The following is a 16986-nucleotide window of genomic DNA, read 5'->3' as shown; positions in this document are numbered from 1 at the left end:
TTGTTGATTGACTCAATAGCCATAAGCCCCTTTTTGGTGTACTTTTGGAAACACATATCAAAGATCTAAACCTCTCTCAGCTCATGTCCAAACTCTGCAGAGGATGGAGTGTGTCCTCTAACCACGCCTCTGATGAAGATGGTCGGATCATTCTCATCTGGCGTGATCCGCCTAAGGTGGTGGTTCTGGCCCAATCAAGACAAATGATGACCTATGAAATAACTATCCCGAACTCTCAACCTTTTATTTATACTGCCATCTACGCCTCGAACCTTGCTGAGGAGCGAACTGATCTATGGGTGGAACTAATAAATCTGCACACTACTCTGATGTTGGACTCAAAGCCTTGAATGCTTGGGGGTGACTTCAATCAAATTCTTTTCCCCTCTGAGCACTCCTTGAATTTTGACAACCACAGCCCTTCTCAAATGTATGAATTCAGAGACTGTCTGGTTCAACTATGGAGATGTGATTTTAGTGTTGTTATTGCAGGTTCACAAACAACCATGCCATATTGTTTACACCGATTATCGGCCAACTCCGCTTCAGCACTATGTCTTTCCTGCCGGAGGGAGTGGCCTTTACTTGGTTGTGGATGAAAAGGCTAAATTCCATGAGGATAGCTTTCAAAAATCTCTTAACGCACTTGTTCCTGCTAATGATGGTGACAAGAAAAGAGAAAATGGGAAATCTCAAAAGGGCTTGATACTTGGAAAACTTGGTGAAGAAAGTGATATCTTCAAATTGGTGAAAATGATTATTCAGCGCCAGTATGATCCCGTGATTTTGTTCAGTTTCAGCAAAAAGGAATGCGAGGCACTTGCTATGCAGGTTAGTTTTCTCTACGTACTCACACCAACAATTTTTCAAAGTGATCTTGTTTAGAGTGGCCGTGATAGTGTTCAGGAGACCATTGTATATACTGTTCCCACCAGTCACTTAAAGAGTTTCTACGTCCTCAATATTACCAGTATGCTGTTCTGTTTCATTGCAGCAGCGTTCTATTCATTTTATTTTTGTGTAAGTTTTGTTCTTATAAACATTTGAACAATTGTTTTTATCATTCCTCTAGTGTCCTAACCTGCACCTTGCTGTGTCTTGTTTTATGTATATTGTAAAACCTGAAGTTCATTGTGTGCTTGTTCTCGCTCGTACTGTCTAAAATGTGATTGTATTGTCTGTCTATTTGCTCCACAGATGTCTAAGATGGATTTAAACAGCGACGATGAGAAAGACTCCGTGGAGACAATCTTTACTAGTGCCATCGATATGCTTTCAGATGATGATAAGAAGCTACCTCAGGCAAGCATTCATTAAACCTCTTTCTAAGATGCCTGAGACTTTGAATAATGCTTGAGACTTTTACACTTTGATTGCCTTGTAGGCACCTTCATTCACAAAAAAATACGTCCGTAATTATTATACTCACTAACAATCCTTTTTTGTTGATCTAGTTTCAGATGTGACTTGGTTGTTAGACATACTAGTTCTGCCGGAAAATTGACATGGTTCATGTACTGCAGGTGTCAAATATTTTACCCATCTTAAAACGTGGTATCGGCGTTCATCATTCGGGCTTGCTTCCAATTTTGAAAGAAGTAATTGAGATATTATTTCAAGGTCTGATTAAGGTAGGTGAAAGCGTAGAAATATTTTCAATTCTTGCTACCTTTTAGATCTATTTGGTATGAATCTTTTGATGTTTTCCTTGACTTTCTTTCTCAAGTTTTCATTGCCACTTGAGTTGAAGTATTTTCGTTTAGTGTTTGTTTGCAACAGAGACATTTAGTATTGGATTGAACATGCCAGCAAAGACGGTTGTGTTTACAAATGTACGCAAGTTTGATGGAGACAAGTTCCGGTGGCTATCTAGTGGAGAGTACATTCAAATGAGTGGTCGCGCTGGACGTCGAGGTGTTGACAAACGAGGTATCTGCATCCTCATGGTGGATGAGAAAATGGAACCCGCTGTTGCTAAATCAATGCTCAAAGGAAGTGCTGATTCTTTGAACAGGTACCTTGTTAAGTATCTGATAGTATATAGTAAACCCCACAAGGTATAAAATGACCAACATACTAAGTGGCCTAGACTGTTTGTTTCTTTTTTTCATCAGTGCCTTCCATTTGAGCTATAACATGCTTCTAAATCAGTTGCGGAGTGAAGATGGTGATCCTGAGAATCTTCTTAGCAATTCTTTCTTTCAGTTTCAAGCTGACCGTGCTATCCCGGATATCGAGGTTCAGTTGCATGAGTAAATGTCAGATTCATTGATTATATAATGTTCACTTTACGTAAATGATGTGATTGTGGTCTGGTCTTTGCAGAAGCAAATAAAAGCCCTGCAAGAAGAGAGAGACTCTATGGTTATTGAAGAAGAAGAAAGCTTAAGGAATTACTATAACCTGATTTTGCAGTATAAGAGCCTGAAGGAGGATATACGTGAAATTGTGTTCTCTCCGAAGTACTGTTTACCCTTTTTGCTGCCGAACAGAGCTGTTTGTCTCGATTGCCCAAGTGATAATGGAGAGCAACAATCATTCAGCATTGAAGACCAGGATGCGTGGGGAGTGATAATGAAATTCAACAAAGTCAAAAGCTTATCTGAAGGTTAGAATTCTGACAATTACTTTTTTGATTTTAATGTTATTAATCCCTTTAAACGGTGATGATTCAATCTTGACATAAGAAATTCTTACCGTAGATGTACTGACCAGATGTTTGGTCAGCAGAGATGGCGCTGGCAAAAAGAAAATTAAACCTGTGCCATTTAAGGAACGTGGTGAGCCCGTTGTCGTCTCTGTACCTTTATCTCAGGTAACATGATGGCTGCTTCGTTTATAACGTTTATGATGGCTGCTTCGTTTATAAGAGTTTAAGCAGTGCAATTATGAATATACCTAAAGACTATTTACAATTGGAAGCTCGAGAGAATGCTCTGAAGAAGGTTTCTGAATTACTCTCGAGACATCCTGATGGAATACCCCTGGATCCTGAAGTTGATATGAAGGTATATTGTTTTTACTCTAGTACTCTTCGGTTTTTTATTTGTCGTCAGAGGTGAATACAAACTTTTACCCCGTTATTACTATTAGATTCGGATCAGCTCTTACAAAAAGACAGTTCGTCGGCTGGAGGCTCTTGAAAACCTATTTGAAAAACACAAAATTGCAAAATCTCCTCTGATAGCGCAGAAGCTGAAAGTTCTACACATGAAGGAAGAGCTAACAGCCAAGATCAAATCACTTGAGAAAACTGTCCGATCTTCAACAGCATTGGCGTTTAAAGATGAACTTAAGGCCAGAAAGCGTGTTTTGCGAAGGCTAGGGTAAGTATTTCCTAAATTTATGTCATTTTAGTTTCTGAATATATCTTATGAAACCAAGTTAATGTCGTCTGGCTGTAATACTGTTAGTTTGTTCTGTTGATAATTGTGTATATAAACTTCCTTTTTAATTAATACGCTGTTTTAACACAGATACATCACAAGCGACAATGTTGTGGAGTTGAAGGGAAAGGTTGCATGTGAAATCAGTAGTGCAGAAGAATTGACATTAACGGAGCTAATGTTCAGTGGTGTCTTCAAGGAAGCAAAGGTGGAGGAGCTGGTTTCTCTCCTCTCTTGCTTTGTGTGGCGAGAGAGGCTCCCTGACGCAGCTAAACCCAGAGAAGAACTCGACTTACTCTTCATACAGTTACAAGATACAGACAGGCGTGCTGCTGAAGTTCAGCTAACCCTCTTTTCCCCTACTCATCCGAGAAGATTTGGGTCCATAACTGTCCTTTCTGACAATGTGGCAGGTCGATATCGACGTAGAGAGTTTTGTGCATTCGTTCAGACCGGATATAATGGTGGCGGTGTATGCGTGGGCAAAAGGCTCCAAGTTTTACGAGATCATGGAGATTGCTCGTGTTTTCGAAGGGAGCTTGATCAGAGCGATAAGGAGAATGGAGGAAGTTCTACAACAGCTCATCGTAGCTGCAAAATCCATAGGTGAAACACAGCTTGAGGCTAAACTTGAAGAAGCTGTTTCCAAGATCAAGAGAGACATTGTGTTCGCTGCATCTCTCTACTTGTGATGGCCATTTTGTCTATTTCTTTGGCAACATTATTTACACCAAAGAACCGACAAGTTTTGTTTGTACGTCATTCATTGTTTTTAAGACTATAATGTTTTTGCTAAAGAAATACACAAACCAAGAGATATTTTTTAATTTCATATTTTTTATTGACCATGCTCATTGGTTTGATGTTGAACAAGAAAAAGCTTACATCTAAGTGACTTGATAAGACCTGGAGACATAGTAAACTTCAGTGCTATACACAGACATCTCATTTTTCAACCGTCTTACAATCTTTTATGCTTCTGCTTTCATTTTTCCTACGAGGCAAATGCGTTACAACAGTGATATAATCATCTTGATCCAGCCATCGATGATGACCTGCCCTCTGTGTTCCCATTTTCGTCTGCATCAGTTTTGGGTTGCATCCTAACATTGACTGTGAGTTTGTTCTTGGGTGAAAGTTTCTTCACTTCTTCGGGTGTGTAGATAAATATCTTTCTCACCATTCCACAGAACTCACTGCATCACAAAACAGAAGACCAAAAAGATTATCAATAGGAAAAAATAAATGCTGCTCAATATTTGTGAACACAAAAAAAATTGAGTTCTTAGACGATAAAGGCACTTACTTCCATGGATCGTCACCAACCATCATCATGTCATCTTCATCATCGGTGTAAACAACTTGCCATTTTTTGGTAGATTCTAAAAGTTCACCCTTGATGTCGAACATCTCTTCCAGCTTCTTGAACAGATCCTCGTAACACTCTGACCTTGTCAAGTCAACAGCTCTGCCTACTGCACTACCTTGCATGTGTACCTAAATCAAATTGCCAAAGCAATTAATACTGTCAATTTTAAGACAACTTTTTGAAGTTGTGAGTCCCCAAAAATATTGAGATACAGCGAACAATCCAAGAGGCTAGTAATCCACCTTTGTGCAGCTACGTATCTGCCTACTTTGCGATTCTTGCGGAGACCTCAGAGAGGATTTCTCATGATCGCCACTACCCGAAGGAAGATTAGCTTGGTTGATATTTAACGACTCAGATTGCTGACCAGAGTCAAACTCATTGGATGGGACAGGTTGATCAACAGCCACAGCACCGGACACAGAAGCAGCAGAGAAACATTCGTCCACATTCATATTTTCAACCAGCTCAAACCCAAAAAGCCTGCAGACATTTCCATTAGTTTGCTTCTTTTCAGTAGGAGACTCGTTGTTAAGCGCTGAAGCAAAGGATTCAGCTGCACCATCTGCATGAGTGGGCCAGAAGGCTGATCCAATGGATACTCCAAATGATTTGTTCCCACCAAGACCCAAGGCGGCGGTCTTGGCAGGAGGAGAGAATAACGGTACCGAGGAAGGATTGTCTGCCGGGGATTTCCACACACCATCTGCAGTAACAGAAGATAGCATCAATGAAAAGATAATGGAGCTGCCACAAGAAGAACAGTTCAGAAGAGAAAAGAACACGGAATACCAGGAGTAGATGGAGCGGTGGTTGGTGACAGCAAACCCGGAGGTCTCGGTCGTTTGTTCCTTTGTGGAGGAAGATGTGCAGAAGGCGTATTATTTGCAACTAGGGGCTCAAGTTCCCATGGTGAAACTCTTTCAGGACGAAACACAGATGAAGGCTCGTCCCATTGAACCTGAAGCATTCAGTTTGGTAACGAGCATGTTAATAGGATGCATCACTGGTTCACTATATTATGTTCATTGAGAAATAAAATTTCACAACTTGCTCCACTGCAAAGTATAACTGTATAAATATTCCAACCTTCAGCGATCTCCATTCAGAATCATGCCAGACCGAAGATTTGTTTTCCTGAACACCAACTATTGTGCCACTGAACCTGCATTGTTCAAAAAATAATAAAAAAAAAGAACTAGGAATTATATTGCATTCAGCTTTATCAGCAAAAAGAAAACAAGAAAGTTAGCTGTAGTTACCTTTTCTCGGGAGCTTCTTCACCCTCGAATCTCATCTTGAAACGCATGCCTACAGCCAGCTTCTGGTTCTTGGCTTCGAGATACCTATTGACGCTCACAATAAACTCTGACCTACTAGTTCTGATAATAGAAGATATGTCAGCCTGGATTTGTAGCCAAATGATTATCATCAAGCATATGCAAGCAACAGTAACTGAAAGGCTTTACAAGATGCATATTTAGAAGAAAAAAGTGTACGTTCCAGACAAGCTACGTCTAAGATAGTAGAAGTTTAAGTTTTCTATATTAAGCTGACAATACAATGCGGTGGGCTAATGAGTTTTGGACCATTAAAGTATTGTCAGAGTTTTTGTTTCCAGACCATGACTCGATTAAACTAAAGTAAGAAAAGAAAGACCTTGGCTTGTAGAAGACGGAAAAGATTGTTCCTGTTGTAATGGCATGAGCGGCAGTCGCAAGGACCCCAATATGCATGCTATGACTTGAAATGACAGAGGAGGGGATATTAGTCTGTTGTCTCATGTGCCGCCTAACACCAACTCGGAGCTCTTCATTCTCACCCCTGAAAGGCATATACTATGTCACTTGCTCAAATATTTGAAGAAAATTAATATTACCAACAACAAATAAAATGATAAGGAACTTGCCTTAAGAATATGAAAGCATCACCAGCAACCAGTTTCTTCGAGCTAACAAAAACACTCCACCCAGTTGTTAGCAAATGGCGCCTTGGTTGGCCTGGTAGTCGCAATCTCATGATATTTAAATAGTCGTAAAACAATAATATTGTTGCAAAATGTAGAAGTCCCAAAAGTTCTAAGTAGAAGTAGCATTGGCTGATTGGCGTAAAGGAAATGAAATTGAAAAACCATCTAATAATTTACCTCGGAAAATGTGCCTAAAATGCCATTCATTATTGTGCAAATCAGTTGCAACCAGTTCTTGCCATGGTGGTTGTTGGGACATGTCCTAAAGAAGAGAAAGCAACATATTAGAGAGAGAGAGAAGCAGGTGGAGTGGTTTCCAAAAAGCAAAAGGAACAATGGAAGCAAGTCTGACCAAGGGTGGAAGACAATCATCTGCGTGTCTCCGTAGCACAGAAAATCCACCATGTGTGCTTGTGTCCGAAGCAGTTAGTGTCTTGCAAAATGAATGTACTGTGCACTTTTCAGGTTCTTGAACAGGGGCGTCCGGGCTCATAGGTTCACTTTGCTGATAATAAAACACACATAGTTCCACCATAATCAAGAACAGAAAACGTAAATACAGAACCGTAATTAATGACACAACAAACCAATCTTGTTATGCTTATTAATAAACATACATCCGCTTCTGGCAATAAGGTTATTTGCGCATATACTTCGTCAGTCTCGGGCTCCGCCTGAGCTTGCAAAGTGAAACACAAGACGGCTCAAAATTATTAGCCAACACGTTTCACGAACAAAAGGTGAAGAAAAGTCTATCAATATCTAATGAAATTCAACCTACCCTTCGCTGGATATTGATCACTTTACAGAGAATCTTAGATGGGAGATTAAAGGAAGGCATCTGCTGTTCCAGACCTTGATGCATTGATGCCTCAAGCTGCATAGGCAATTAAATGAAAAACTGTGATAATAAGATAAGATGATCAAATGATCTTGTGAAATCAAAAACAGGCACTACAACAAGACATGTTTTTTTTTTAATTTTATTTTATTTTAAGGTAGAACGCATTAATTTGGAAGTGTTAATATGGCATACAGAGTAAGAACATTCCAATGAACAAAACCGGTTTTAGCAAAGAGCTTGATACGGTACATGACAGTGTCAAGTGATTCAAACAAATAACCAAAATACCTGCTCCATGTGACCTTCAGGGAAATAATAAACTCTTTCCCCTTCACGAGGTAGGGTTATAAGAGGTCCGGCACAAGCATGCCACAGCTCCCTACATAAAGCATCACTTAAAGCCCCTACAAACAAATGGATTGACGTCAAACACAAAGAAAAAAAAAAGAACGGTTATAGGATGCTACATCGTATCTCAAAACAATGCAAGGGTGGGTTGCACTTATATTAACAAACTAACTCCATGTAAAAAAAGAGCAAACACACTGATATAAACAAAAAATAACCTCCAGGTTTTCCAGATGGATGATTGCTAGCTGCCATTTGAGAACCCGTTTAATTTTGGATACGTTTACCTGAGAAAAGAAAGAGAAACTATAAGTCTGAAGGAGAAAAGAAGATGGACCAATCCTCATCTAATTTGGACAAACAAAACTCTAATATATGTCATGATGATGCATCAACATTTAAACCCTTGCTTTAAATTTTACTGACAAAAATGTGGGCCATTTATGTAACTTTTTTTACTCTACATTGTGTCTAAAGCACACAACACAAGACTCAGATTCTCAGATTTCATTACCCGAAACACTCAAACAAAGGGGGGTAAAAGAAAGAACCATAAAAAGCAAAAGCAAGACAAGACAAGAACATATTTCAGTAATTAACTTCACACCTTGCAAGACCAAAACTGTCATTGTTAACTTCAGTGTACAAAGATTTCAACTCAGAACCTAAAATTATCAGATAGAATCAAATCTGTGAGAAGAGAGCAAATCCAAAAAAAAAAACAAAAAAAAAACAAGATCAGTATCGATTATTTATCTAGATTGACCCCCAGGATCAAATCCAGGTGCAATCGAGAGATTAAAACCCAAATCTGACTATGGATCTTCGAAAGTCTCCTCCTTTCCCAACATTAACTAAGCAACAAGCAGACCCAAGTGATAAAAATCGAACCTTTCCAAGATTCAACGATCTAGAGAAAACCAAGAGCCAGCGAGCTAGGGTTCAAACAAAACCCAGATGAAAAGATTGAGAATCTAGAGGGGTATAGAAGTGGAATTGCTGTCAGAACAGGAGATGTAAGATTAAAAATAAAAAAGCGTGCAAGTAAAGGTGTATACATACACCGTCGGTGTTTGGTTGAAGCCGACACGAACCCTCTGGCTATGGCTGCCTCTTTTTTCTCCAATGCTTCCTTTACTTCTCTTTATTTTTATTGTCTTCTCTAGGTCTGGGCAAAATAACCGGAACCGAATAACCGAACCGGAACCGAACCGAAATACCCGAAACCGGAACCGGACTATACCCTCAAATACCCGAACGGTTCCTATATTTTTATATCCGAAATAACCGAACCAAGAACCGAACAGGTACCCGAATATATAAAAATATTAATTATATATACATATAACATCACTAAATATATATTTTTAATTTAAAATTCTATTAAAAGTATCTGAAAATAGTTAAGGATAACTAAATTATTATAAAGTATCCAAACTACCCAAAAGTATCCGAAACTATCCAGATAGTTTTATCCGAAATATCCAAAGTAATCTGAAATATCCAAATTTTTTATCTAAATCATCCTAATTATTTGATATTTTACCCTAAATAACCGATATTTTATCCAAATTATCCGAACTATCCGAACTATCCGAACCCGAACCGGATCCAAATGAGAACCGAACTTTTTCCGGATATTTTCCGGTTCCTACATTTACTATCCGAACCGAACCGAACCCGAAACTATCCGAACCAAACCGAACCGAATATAGGTCAAGTACTAAATGGATCCTCTAGCCCCTATCCGAACTACCAAAAACCCGAAATACCCGAACCGAACCGAACCGATACCCGAAATGCTCAGGCCTAGTCTTCTCCCTCTCTCTCTCACGGTTGTTCAACCACATGTATGACATGCTCTCTAGTAGTCTCTTTACTTTGGCAAAAGGGCATTTCCTTCAGAAAATTAACCAAAATGAGTGAGCACATGATGTTAATTTATTTTTGGAAATTGCACAATTATGTGAAGTGATCTGTGTTATACCTTTTTTGTTTCTCAACTCCTTGTGTAAGTGTTCTCTTTTAAAACTCCTCTTTAATGTTGATTGTATATTCTTCTTTTTTTGGGTTTATCAGTACTTTTCGTTAGTTAATTTTTGATATAAAGCAACATGTTGGCTACCAAAATATTTATCTTTGTGATTTTTATCGATGTTACTTTTTTGGGGGTTCATAATCCCCTAGTCCCCTAGACTATATTTGCGAACTGATTTTGCCACATGTACTTTCTACAATCAATTTCACAAAACAAATATGACATGGTTACTCAAAAATTGATGACATGTCATATAGCTTAATATGACATGGACAATTGCATTTAATGTTAATTTATATTTTCGGTAAACTTTTTAAAATATGGTAATAACTCATATATTACATTTAATGTCAATTTATATTTTTGAAATTTTTTTTAGAATATGAGAATAACTCATAAATCATCATTAAAATAAATATATTCAAATATGACATTATAAATTTTGAAATATAATTTAATTATATATTTTTAAATTATACAATTTATTACTAAAATTTTCAAAAATGTATACAATTTTTTTAGAAAATTATAAAAATTTAATCGTAAAATCATTATTTTCTTATATATCTACAAATTTTATAAATATTGTTTAATTTTAATTTTTGGTAATTATGCAACTTTTACATATTTATTTAATATATTTAATTAAAATAAATAGATAGAAAAATCTACCTAAGATTATAATTTCAAATATATACATGCATATTTTTAAATATAATTTTTATGTTTAATTAAATCAAATTTATATTAAAATATTGATACGAAAAAGAAAATTTTCAATATTAATAAAATTTTATTTTAAAATATAATTTATATTGATCTGTTAAAAAATATTTTAATTTTTTTTACTGCACATGGTGCAAAAAGACACCTAGTCTCTCTATTATTAGAGGTATTCAGGAACACCTTGATGTTAAATGGACATCTAGTGCTTAAAATGGTTAAATGTAAATCTAAGATATTATTTAAATTTAAATGATAAAACATACAAAATAAAATATATATTATATATACATTATATAAAATAATATGGTTTAAAATCATTAAGATTCATATTTTTTTATTCAAAATAGTGTTTATAGCATAATATATTAAATACTATAATTTATAAATAAGCTAATTATCATTCCATATGTTTCATTTTAATTGTCGTTCTAGGTTTATACACAAAGATTAATAAAACATATAATTTTGTATATTTTCAATATAAAAACACAATTACCTATACATCTAACCATATTTTAACCAATAGAAAAATAAAGTGGAGAATCTTATTAATAAATTTTGAACTGAAACTCTAAAACGACATTTATTTTGAAACGAAATTTTTTCCCTACAACGACAATTAAATCTAAACGGAGAGAGTATATTCTAATAATAATATTATTTCATAAATGGTTGTTAAAATTATCGTCATGTTCTTAAGGGTTTAGCGTGTAGACATTACCTAAACAATCCTCTAAAACATTTTTACAATAAACCAACATGTGAAAATACATTCTCCAAGCGATGCCTGAAGTAGAATCACTATAGTTTCTATACTTGGTTTCCGTAATGCACATAATAGATATTTAGAAAATTACAATTTCATATGAAGGAAAAATGAGCATTTTATTCTCCAACTATTTGAAATCAGCAAGTTTAATATTGAAATATTGTTCGCACGATTTTATTCCCAAAATTAAATGTTGACTTGGAAAATTAATGATAAAAGTGTTAGACGTTAAGTTATTAACGGGCCATTATAGAGACATTTGTTCTTCTGAAATTGAAATCCCTAAACACGGGTGATTTCCGACGAATGAATGTGACTTCTGGCGAGAGGAGACAAAATCCGGCAAGACATTAAGAAGAACAAGAATCGTTAACAAGAATCCAAAATTACGGTAAGAAGAACATCGACTACCAAGAAGGCTTGTGCGAGTTCTATGAGACCTTTGTCTCATCCTAGTCGAATTGTTGAGTCGAATTGTTGAGTGAACAAGTCCATCAGAGATGAAACCGGGTGTGTTCTCTTCACTGCTCGTAAGTAGTAATGATCAAGGTTACTCGCACTTTTCTATTACTTTTAGGATGATGTATCTATCTAGCCTTGTGAGATAAACATATTACAAAAAGCTATCATCTTGTCTGAAAATAGGAACACATTTACTGTGGAAATCTGCTCAAGATTATTGTTTACTCTTCATTGTAGGGATGTCTTTGATGTTGGTGTGATATCATTCCAAAAATTTGACGGGAGTTGTAAAATGTACTTCATCTTGCCATTAGCGCTGGTGAAATTTTCTTGGTTCTATGTTGGATGGTACATGATTCCAGAATATTCATAGTTTTTCCTGTAAAAAAAATAGTATGTACCAGTAACTATGGAATTCAATGTAGCCTACTTGTTTGATTCATTAATTTTTGTTGTTGTTGTTGTATGTATAGTCGATCTTATGAAACTGGAGAAACTGTACAACTAGGCAGTTCGAGGATAGACATGTTCAAGGTACAATGAGGCTTGAAGTTGAAAATGGGGACGCATCGAAGCCACATAATCTGTATCTTTCACTGTCAAAGAGGACAATAATGTGTCTCTTGTTGAATACGAACTGATTAACGTTAATTATCAGTGATCTTCTTTAGTATGTTTTTGGATTTTGGAAAGTTTAGAGTGCTTGGTTCTGATTTTCTTCTACTGTGAAGGTCTTTGATTTAATAGGGATTGTATGACTGGTCCAGATATGCTTACTTGTAGGAATGCTTTATTTCTTTCACCCTAAAACTTCAAATCAAGATCTCGCTTTGGGAAATTATTTGAATCTATGATAATGTGATTGTTCTTTTTAATTTGTGTTGATGTTTGAGACAATTGTAAAATTTTCATGATTTTAGTGAAGTAAAGAACCTAGAATTAGCATAACTTATATAGTAGAAAGAGGCTTACAACACAAAAAATATGTTCTTGTTCCTACTATTACCCTCACTATAATAACACAATCTCTCATGTTTGAACACATGTATCCCATCAATGAAGGAACTAGGAACAAACAGAGAAAAAGTAATCTTTTCTCCACCCTGCATTGTTCATGGCTCGCATTTTCCCAATAGCTTTGATATAGTTTTTGGCAAGTGCGTATTTCACAATATCCAAAACGTTCAATGATGTATTTTGCCTCCTTTCGCCGGAAATGGTCTTCGCTCGTCGAGAATCACCTGAGTTTATGGATTTCAAGTATCAGAAGAACAAATGCATATAATACTAACGGCCCGGTTAATAACTTAACCTCTGATTATTTTTTATCATTAATTTTTCAAGTCAACATTTAATTGGGGCTCAAAATCGTGCGAACAAAACTTCAATTTTAAATTTGCTGATTTCAATAGTTGGGAAATAAAATGTTCATTTTCCCTTCATATGAATGATAAATATTAGCTAACAGCGATCTAGAATCAAATGGCTTGGAGATGGTGATTGTAATACTCTTTTTTTTTCATCAGGTTACAATGGCTAGAAATACTTCAAACACTATCAAACATCTTCTTAAATTTGATGAAACTCGAACAGCTTCTTTGCAATAGGTTCATGAGCTAGTAGTCAATCATTTCTCTGGTATTTTGGGCTCAGTTAGGGGAATCAATTTCCCTCAATTAACAGAGATCTTTCATGCTTTCATCTCGAAGATATGTTCCTCTGCTCAACTAACTTCTCCACTTGTGCCAGTTACAACCGAGTCCATAAAAATAGTCTTTTTAAAATGCCCCAACCTGGTTCTGATGGGTTCCCGATTGAGTTTTTCAAGGCAAGTTGGCAATTCATAGGTGCAGCTTTCACCCGAGCAATCCTTATATGTTCTTTAGACCACTTAATGCCATCCGCTCTTAATGTAACTTCTTTGGTTCTACTTAAAAATAGACCATGAGCTGGGAAGATTCAGGAATAATTATGTCCAACATCACGTATTAACGCAATATACAAGCTCATCACCTGTTTAATAACGCCGAGACTAAAGGCGATCTTTCCAGATCTCATTTTTCCCAACCAGTCGGCCTTTGTCAATGATCGATTTCTATTGGAAAATGTTCTTCTATCTTCAGAAGTTCTCGAGGGATATTACAAAGGCAATATCCACAGTAGAATCACACTAATGGTAGATATCTCTATAGCCTTTGATTATGTCGGGTGTAATTTCCTTCTATCTACTCTTCAGGCTTATAATGTTCCAACGATATTTATTGAGAAGATTGGAGCTTGTGCGTTCTCAGTGAGTATTAACTAGGTTACTTCCGGAAACTTCAAAGGAACTCAAGATTGCAGCAAGGTGGCCCCCTTTCACCAGTTCTCTTTGTGATGATAATGAATGTTTTGTCCCATATGCTAAATAAGACAACTGGTAACTGGAGTAGTCAACTATCATCTGGGCTGCAAAGAACTCAAGCTTACGTATGTTTACCGATGACTTGTTGATATCTTTGGAAGGTTTTGAATCATCTTTGGGTGTTCTTCAGGTCCTTGCGGAGTTCGAGCATATTTTTGGGCTTGGAATGAATATTCAAAAGACCTCCATGTTATGTTCCGGTCTCAGCAAACTGATGTTGGATCAGTGCAATCAAGATTCATTCTATCGCCATCTCCTCTCTGTATACTTTACTTGGAAATGCCACTTTGCTCCAAGCATTTAGCATTAGAAGACGTGATCCCTTGATTCCGCTAATAACTAGAAGACTGAACTCTTGGACTAGTCGCCTCTTGAGTATGGCTGGTAGGCTAACTCTTCTTTATTCAGTCATTTCGGGCCTTGTGGGCTTCAATCCCAGTTCTTTCTTGCTCTTTAAACGAGTAATAAAAAGATAAATATTCTATCGAGTTCTTTTTTGTGGAATGGTACTTCAAGCAATCCACCGGGAACAAAAATTTCTTGGATGGTTATTGTTTTCCAAAGAAAAAAGGCGGATTGGGAATGAGGAATTTTAGAGTTGGAATGAAACTTGTGCCCTAAAGCTAATTTGGATGGTTTACTTCAAACCTAGCTCTTTATGTTAGGCTTGGATAGAATTAAGTACCTGTCTTACTCTCCTCTGGGCACTTAATGAGAAGAGCTATAGGTTCTATTGGATTTTCAAGAAGTTATTTGAGCTAAAACCAGAAGCCTTGAAGTTGCTGATTTGTCAAATTGGAAATGGAAATTCAGCCTTCTTTTGGTGGGATCCATGGACTCCATTTGGTACTTTCTATAGCTACATTGGTGCTGAAGGACAAAGTATTTTAGACATACCTTTTTGTTTTTACTGTTTCTGATTTGAGACAAGAAAATGGTTGGATACTACAATGGGCAAGATCAGATATACAGCTTCAGCTGCTTGCTTACATGTCTACTCTTGTTTTCTCATCAAATCCAAACACTTATCAATGGAAAATCTAATCAAAAGAACTTCATATCCAAATTAGTTTGGAATTCATTGTGGCGTTTCAAACCTTGTTGTCTATGGGCTTCACTTGCCTTGAATAAAGCCATTATACCTAAGCATGCGACTACAATTTTATATATATATATACTTTTTTTTTTTGCTTTTAAAATTAACTAAATTGTTCAAAATTTACATATATATATATATATATATATATATATATATATATATATATATGTGTATATATATATATTTGTTTTTGACAAAAATCTTTCTGTTTAAATTCAAAAGTTTGATACAAATGATTCACACTTGTAACCAAAGAAAATAAGATTGCATGATGACACATTCATATAATGCAGAATATTTGAAATTGGGTGATGAAGCTAGAGATTATGGTATTAGTGTTTAGAACCACGACCACGACCTCGTTTACCTTTTCCTACCTCTGTCCATTCAATCTTTGCTGCTTTAAGTGGAAGGTTTTATGAGTCAACTTCCTCGAGTTCTATGGAGGAAGTCTTCATCCAAAACGAATGACGAAATTGGAACATGTATAAAAAGTGAAAGAGAGGAGGCAAATACCTCATCCAAGGGTAAGTTACCAGCAGGAAAGGAGGTGACAGAGACAAGGCGTCTGGCATCAGAGGAGGCTATCTCTTTGACAGCTTCCTCAAATAATTCAATGGCATTAATCCACCACTTCTATAACGGCAGGAGCATCTACTTTGTTTCTTTTACATTTTGAATCAGTCATGTCTGCCGAAGATAACTCTTAAGTAAATATTATTGTCTTCTTCCGTAGGAGTAGCAGATAACGTACCTTTGTTTAGGAGAGTCTTGAGCTGAGTGTAACACTTGTTGAGAAACATAAGTTGATAATGTAGCAGTCAACTTGACTCAGAATTAATACAGATAGTTACTGAATGGAGCTCAACACAAGCTGATAATGTAACAGTCTCCAATAGAAGTAGTATCTAACCAATACTTTCTAGTCAACATTGGTTCTCCAATACATGAAGCAATCCGATCAATGCCTTCAATAGAATATAGCTGAAAAGGGATGTTCTTAAGGGTCAACTAGATTGGAATTTTCTTGATTTCAGGAAGTGAGATTGTTTATGAAGGGTTCCAAGGAGAAACAAATATCAAGCTGTCATTTCCATACCAGATTCTATGCACTAGCACACATTTCCTAGTATTTGAAAAAATAAGAAGATTCACCAACCTATTTAGTGGAAATCTCACACTTATTTCTCCAAATTCAGGAAGCAACTCCATTGATTAACCCTCCAGGAAGTGTTGAGCAGTTCTTGAACTGCCCAACAACGAATTCACATTGATGATTTAATCCTTTTAGAAGAACATATGGTGTAATGCATACCATTGGAGTTTCATCTTTTAAGTAGGTGGGAGTGGTGACCTACAGAGATTGCATTTGGGACGCATCTTCGCTGTCCATGGTACTCGCTTGAGATATCACGAAGTTCATATTCTAATACAAAAGCTGGAGTTGAGGAATCTGCCAAGCTTGCAGCCTGAGGGGAAGACATGTAAGCTCTTTGCTTACGAGAGTTTCTGGAAGGATCAATCGTCAAAGCCAGCTATTCTTCAGACATAGACAATTTTGAATTACCAGCA

General features: G+C 36.4%; 2 protein-coding genes across 7 annotated transcripts; one reads left to right on the top strand and one right to left on the bottom strand.

The window, feature by feature from the left end:
* The first annotated feature begins 243 nt into the window (after positions 1 to 243).
* Positions 244 to 4006, top strand: LOC106373695 (DExH-box ATP-dependent RNA helicase DExH9-like). The gene is made up of 10 exons (XM_048744909.1): positions 244 to 831; positions 1198 to 1302; positions 1524 to 1631; positions 1764 to 2014; positions 2115 to 2238; positions 2326 to 2608; positions 2688 to 2817; positions 2867 to 3008; positions 3094 to 3326; positions 3477 to 4006. The coding sequence occupies exons 1-10, from the start codon at positions 433 to 435 to the stop codon at positions 3994 to 3996; spliced, it is 2295 nt and encodes a 764-aa protein (XP_048600866.1). The 5' UTR covers positions 244 to 432; the 3' UTR covers positions 3997 to 4006.
* A 197-nt stretch (positions 4007 to 4203) lies between these two features.
* On the bottom strand, positions 4204 to 9138 carry LOC106376742 (auxin response factor 1). 6 transcript variants are annotated; one of them, XM_022694878.2, is made up of 17 exons: positions 8979 to 9037; positions 8808 to 8890; positions 8524 to 8581; positions 8135 to 8203; positions 7857 to 7972; positions 7506 to 7601; positions 7342 to 7398; positions 7077 to 7229; positions 6902 to 6986; positions 6665 to 6755; positions 6415 to 6579; positions 6018 to 6137; positions 5845 to 5920; positions 5548 to 5716; positions 4998 to 5470; positions 4693 to 4883; positions 4204 to 4582 (listed from the first exon to the last, which is right to left on the bottom strand). In XM_022694878.2, exons 4-17 carry the CDS (start codon positions 8169 to 8171, stop codon positions 4414 to 4416), a joined length of 1998 nt encoding a protein of 665 aa, XP_022550599.2. In that variant the 5' UTR covers positions 8172 to 8203; positions 8524 to 8581; positions 8808 to 8890; positions 8979 to 9037; the 3' UTR covers positions 4204 to 4413. The 6 variants fall into 6 exon arrangements, with proteins under 6 accessions (XP_022550599.2, XP_013672312.2, XP_048600864.1 ...); XM_013816858.3 differs by lacking the exon at positions 8524 to 8581 and having other exon boundaries at positions 8979 to 9079; XM_048744907.1 differs by lacking the exon at positions 8524 to 8581 and having other exon boundaries at positions 4998 to 5461; positions 8979 to 9071.
* Positions 9139 to 16986: the final 7848 nt, after the last annotated feature.

This window comes from Brassica napus, chromosome C1 (assembly GCF_020379485.1).
Source record: "Brassica napus cultivar Da-Ae chromosome C1, Da-Ae, whole genome shotgun sequence".
Classification (NCBI taxonomy): Eukaryota; Viridiplantae; Streptophyta; class Magnoliopsida; order Brassicales; family Brassicaceae; genus Brassica; species Brassica napus.
Note: the sequence above shows the minus strand (reverse complement) of the source record. Positions and strands in the feature narration are given on the sequence as shown.

What these genes read in the sequence shown, in the direction of transcription:
- LOC106373695 (XM_048744909.1), top strand. Translation starts at nt 433, where the DNA reads ATGAATTCAGAGACTGTCTGGTTCAACTATGGAGATGTGATTTTAGTG. An exon ending in ATGATAAGAAGCTACCTCAG is followed by an intron (nt 1,303 to 1,523) that starts GCAAGCATTCAT and finishes CATGTACTGCAG; the next exon opens with GTGTCAAATATTTTACCCAT. An exon ending in ATCCTGAAGTTGATATGAAG is followed by an intron (nt 3,009 to 3,093) that starts GTATATTGTTTT and finishes TATTACTATTAG; the next exon opens with ATTCGGATCAGCTCTTACAA.
- LOC106376742 (XM_013816857.3), bottom strand. Translation starts at nt 8,171, where the DNA reads ATGGCAGCTAGCAATCATCCATCTGGAAAACCTGGAG. An exon ending in GATGCTTTCATATTCTTAAG is followed by an intron (nt 6,580 to 6,664) that starts GCAAGTTCCTTA and finishes TATGCCTTTCAG; the next exon opens with GGGTGAGAATGAAGAGCTCC. An exon ending in AGATACGTAGCTGCACAAAG is followed by an intron (nt 4,884 to 4,997) that starts GTGGATTACTAG and finishes AATTTGATTTAG; the next exon opens with GTACACATGCAAGGTAGTGC.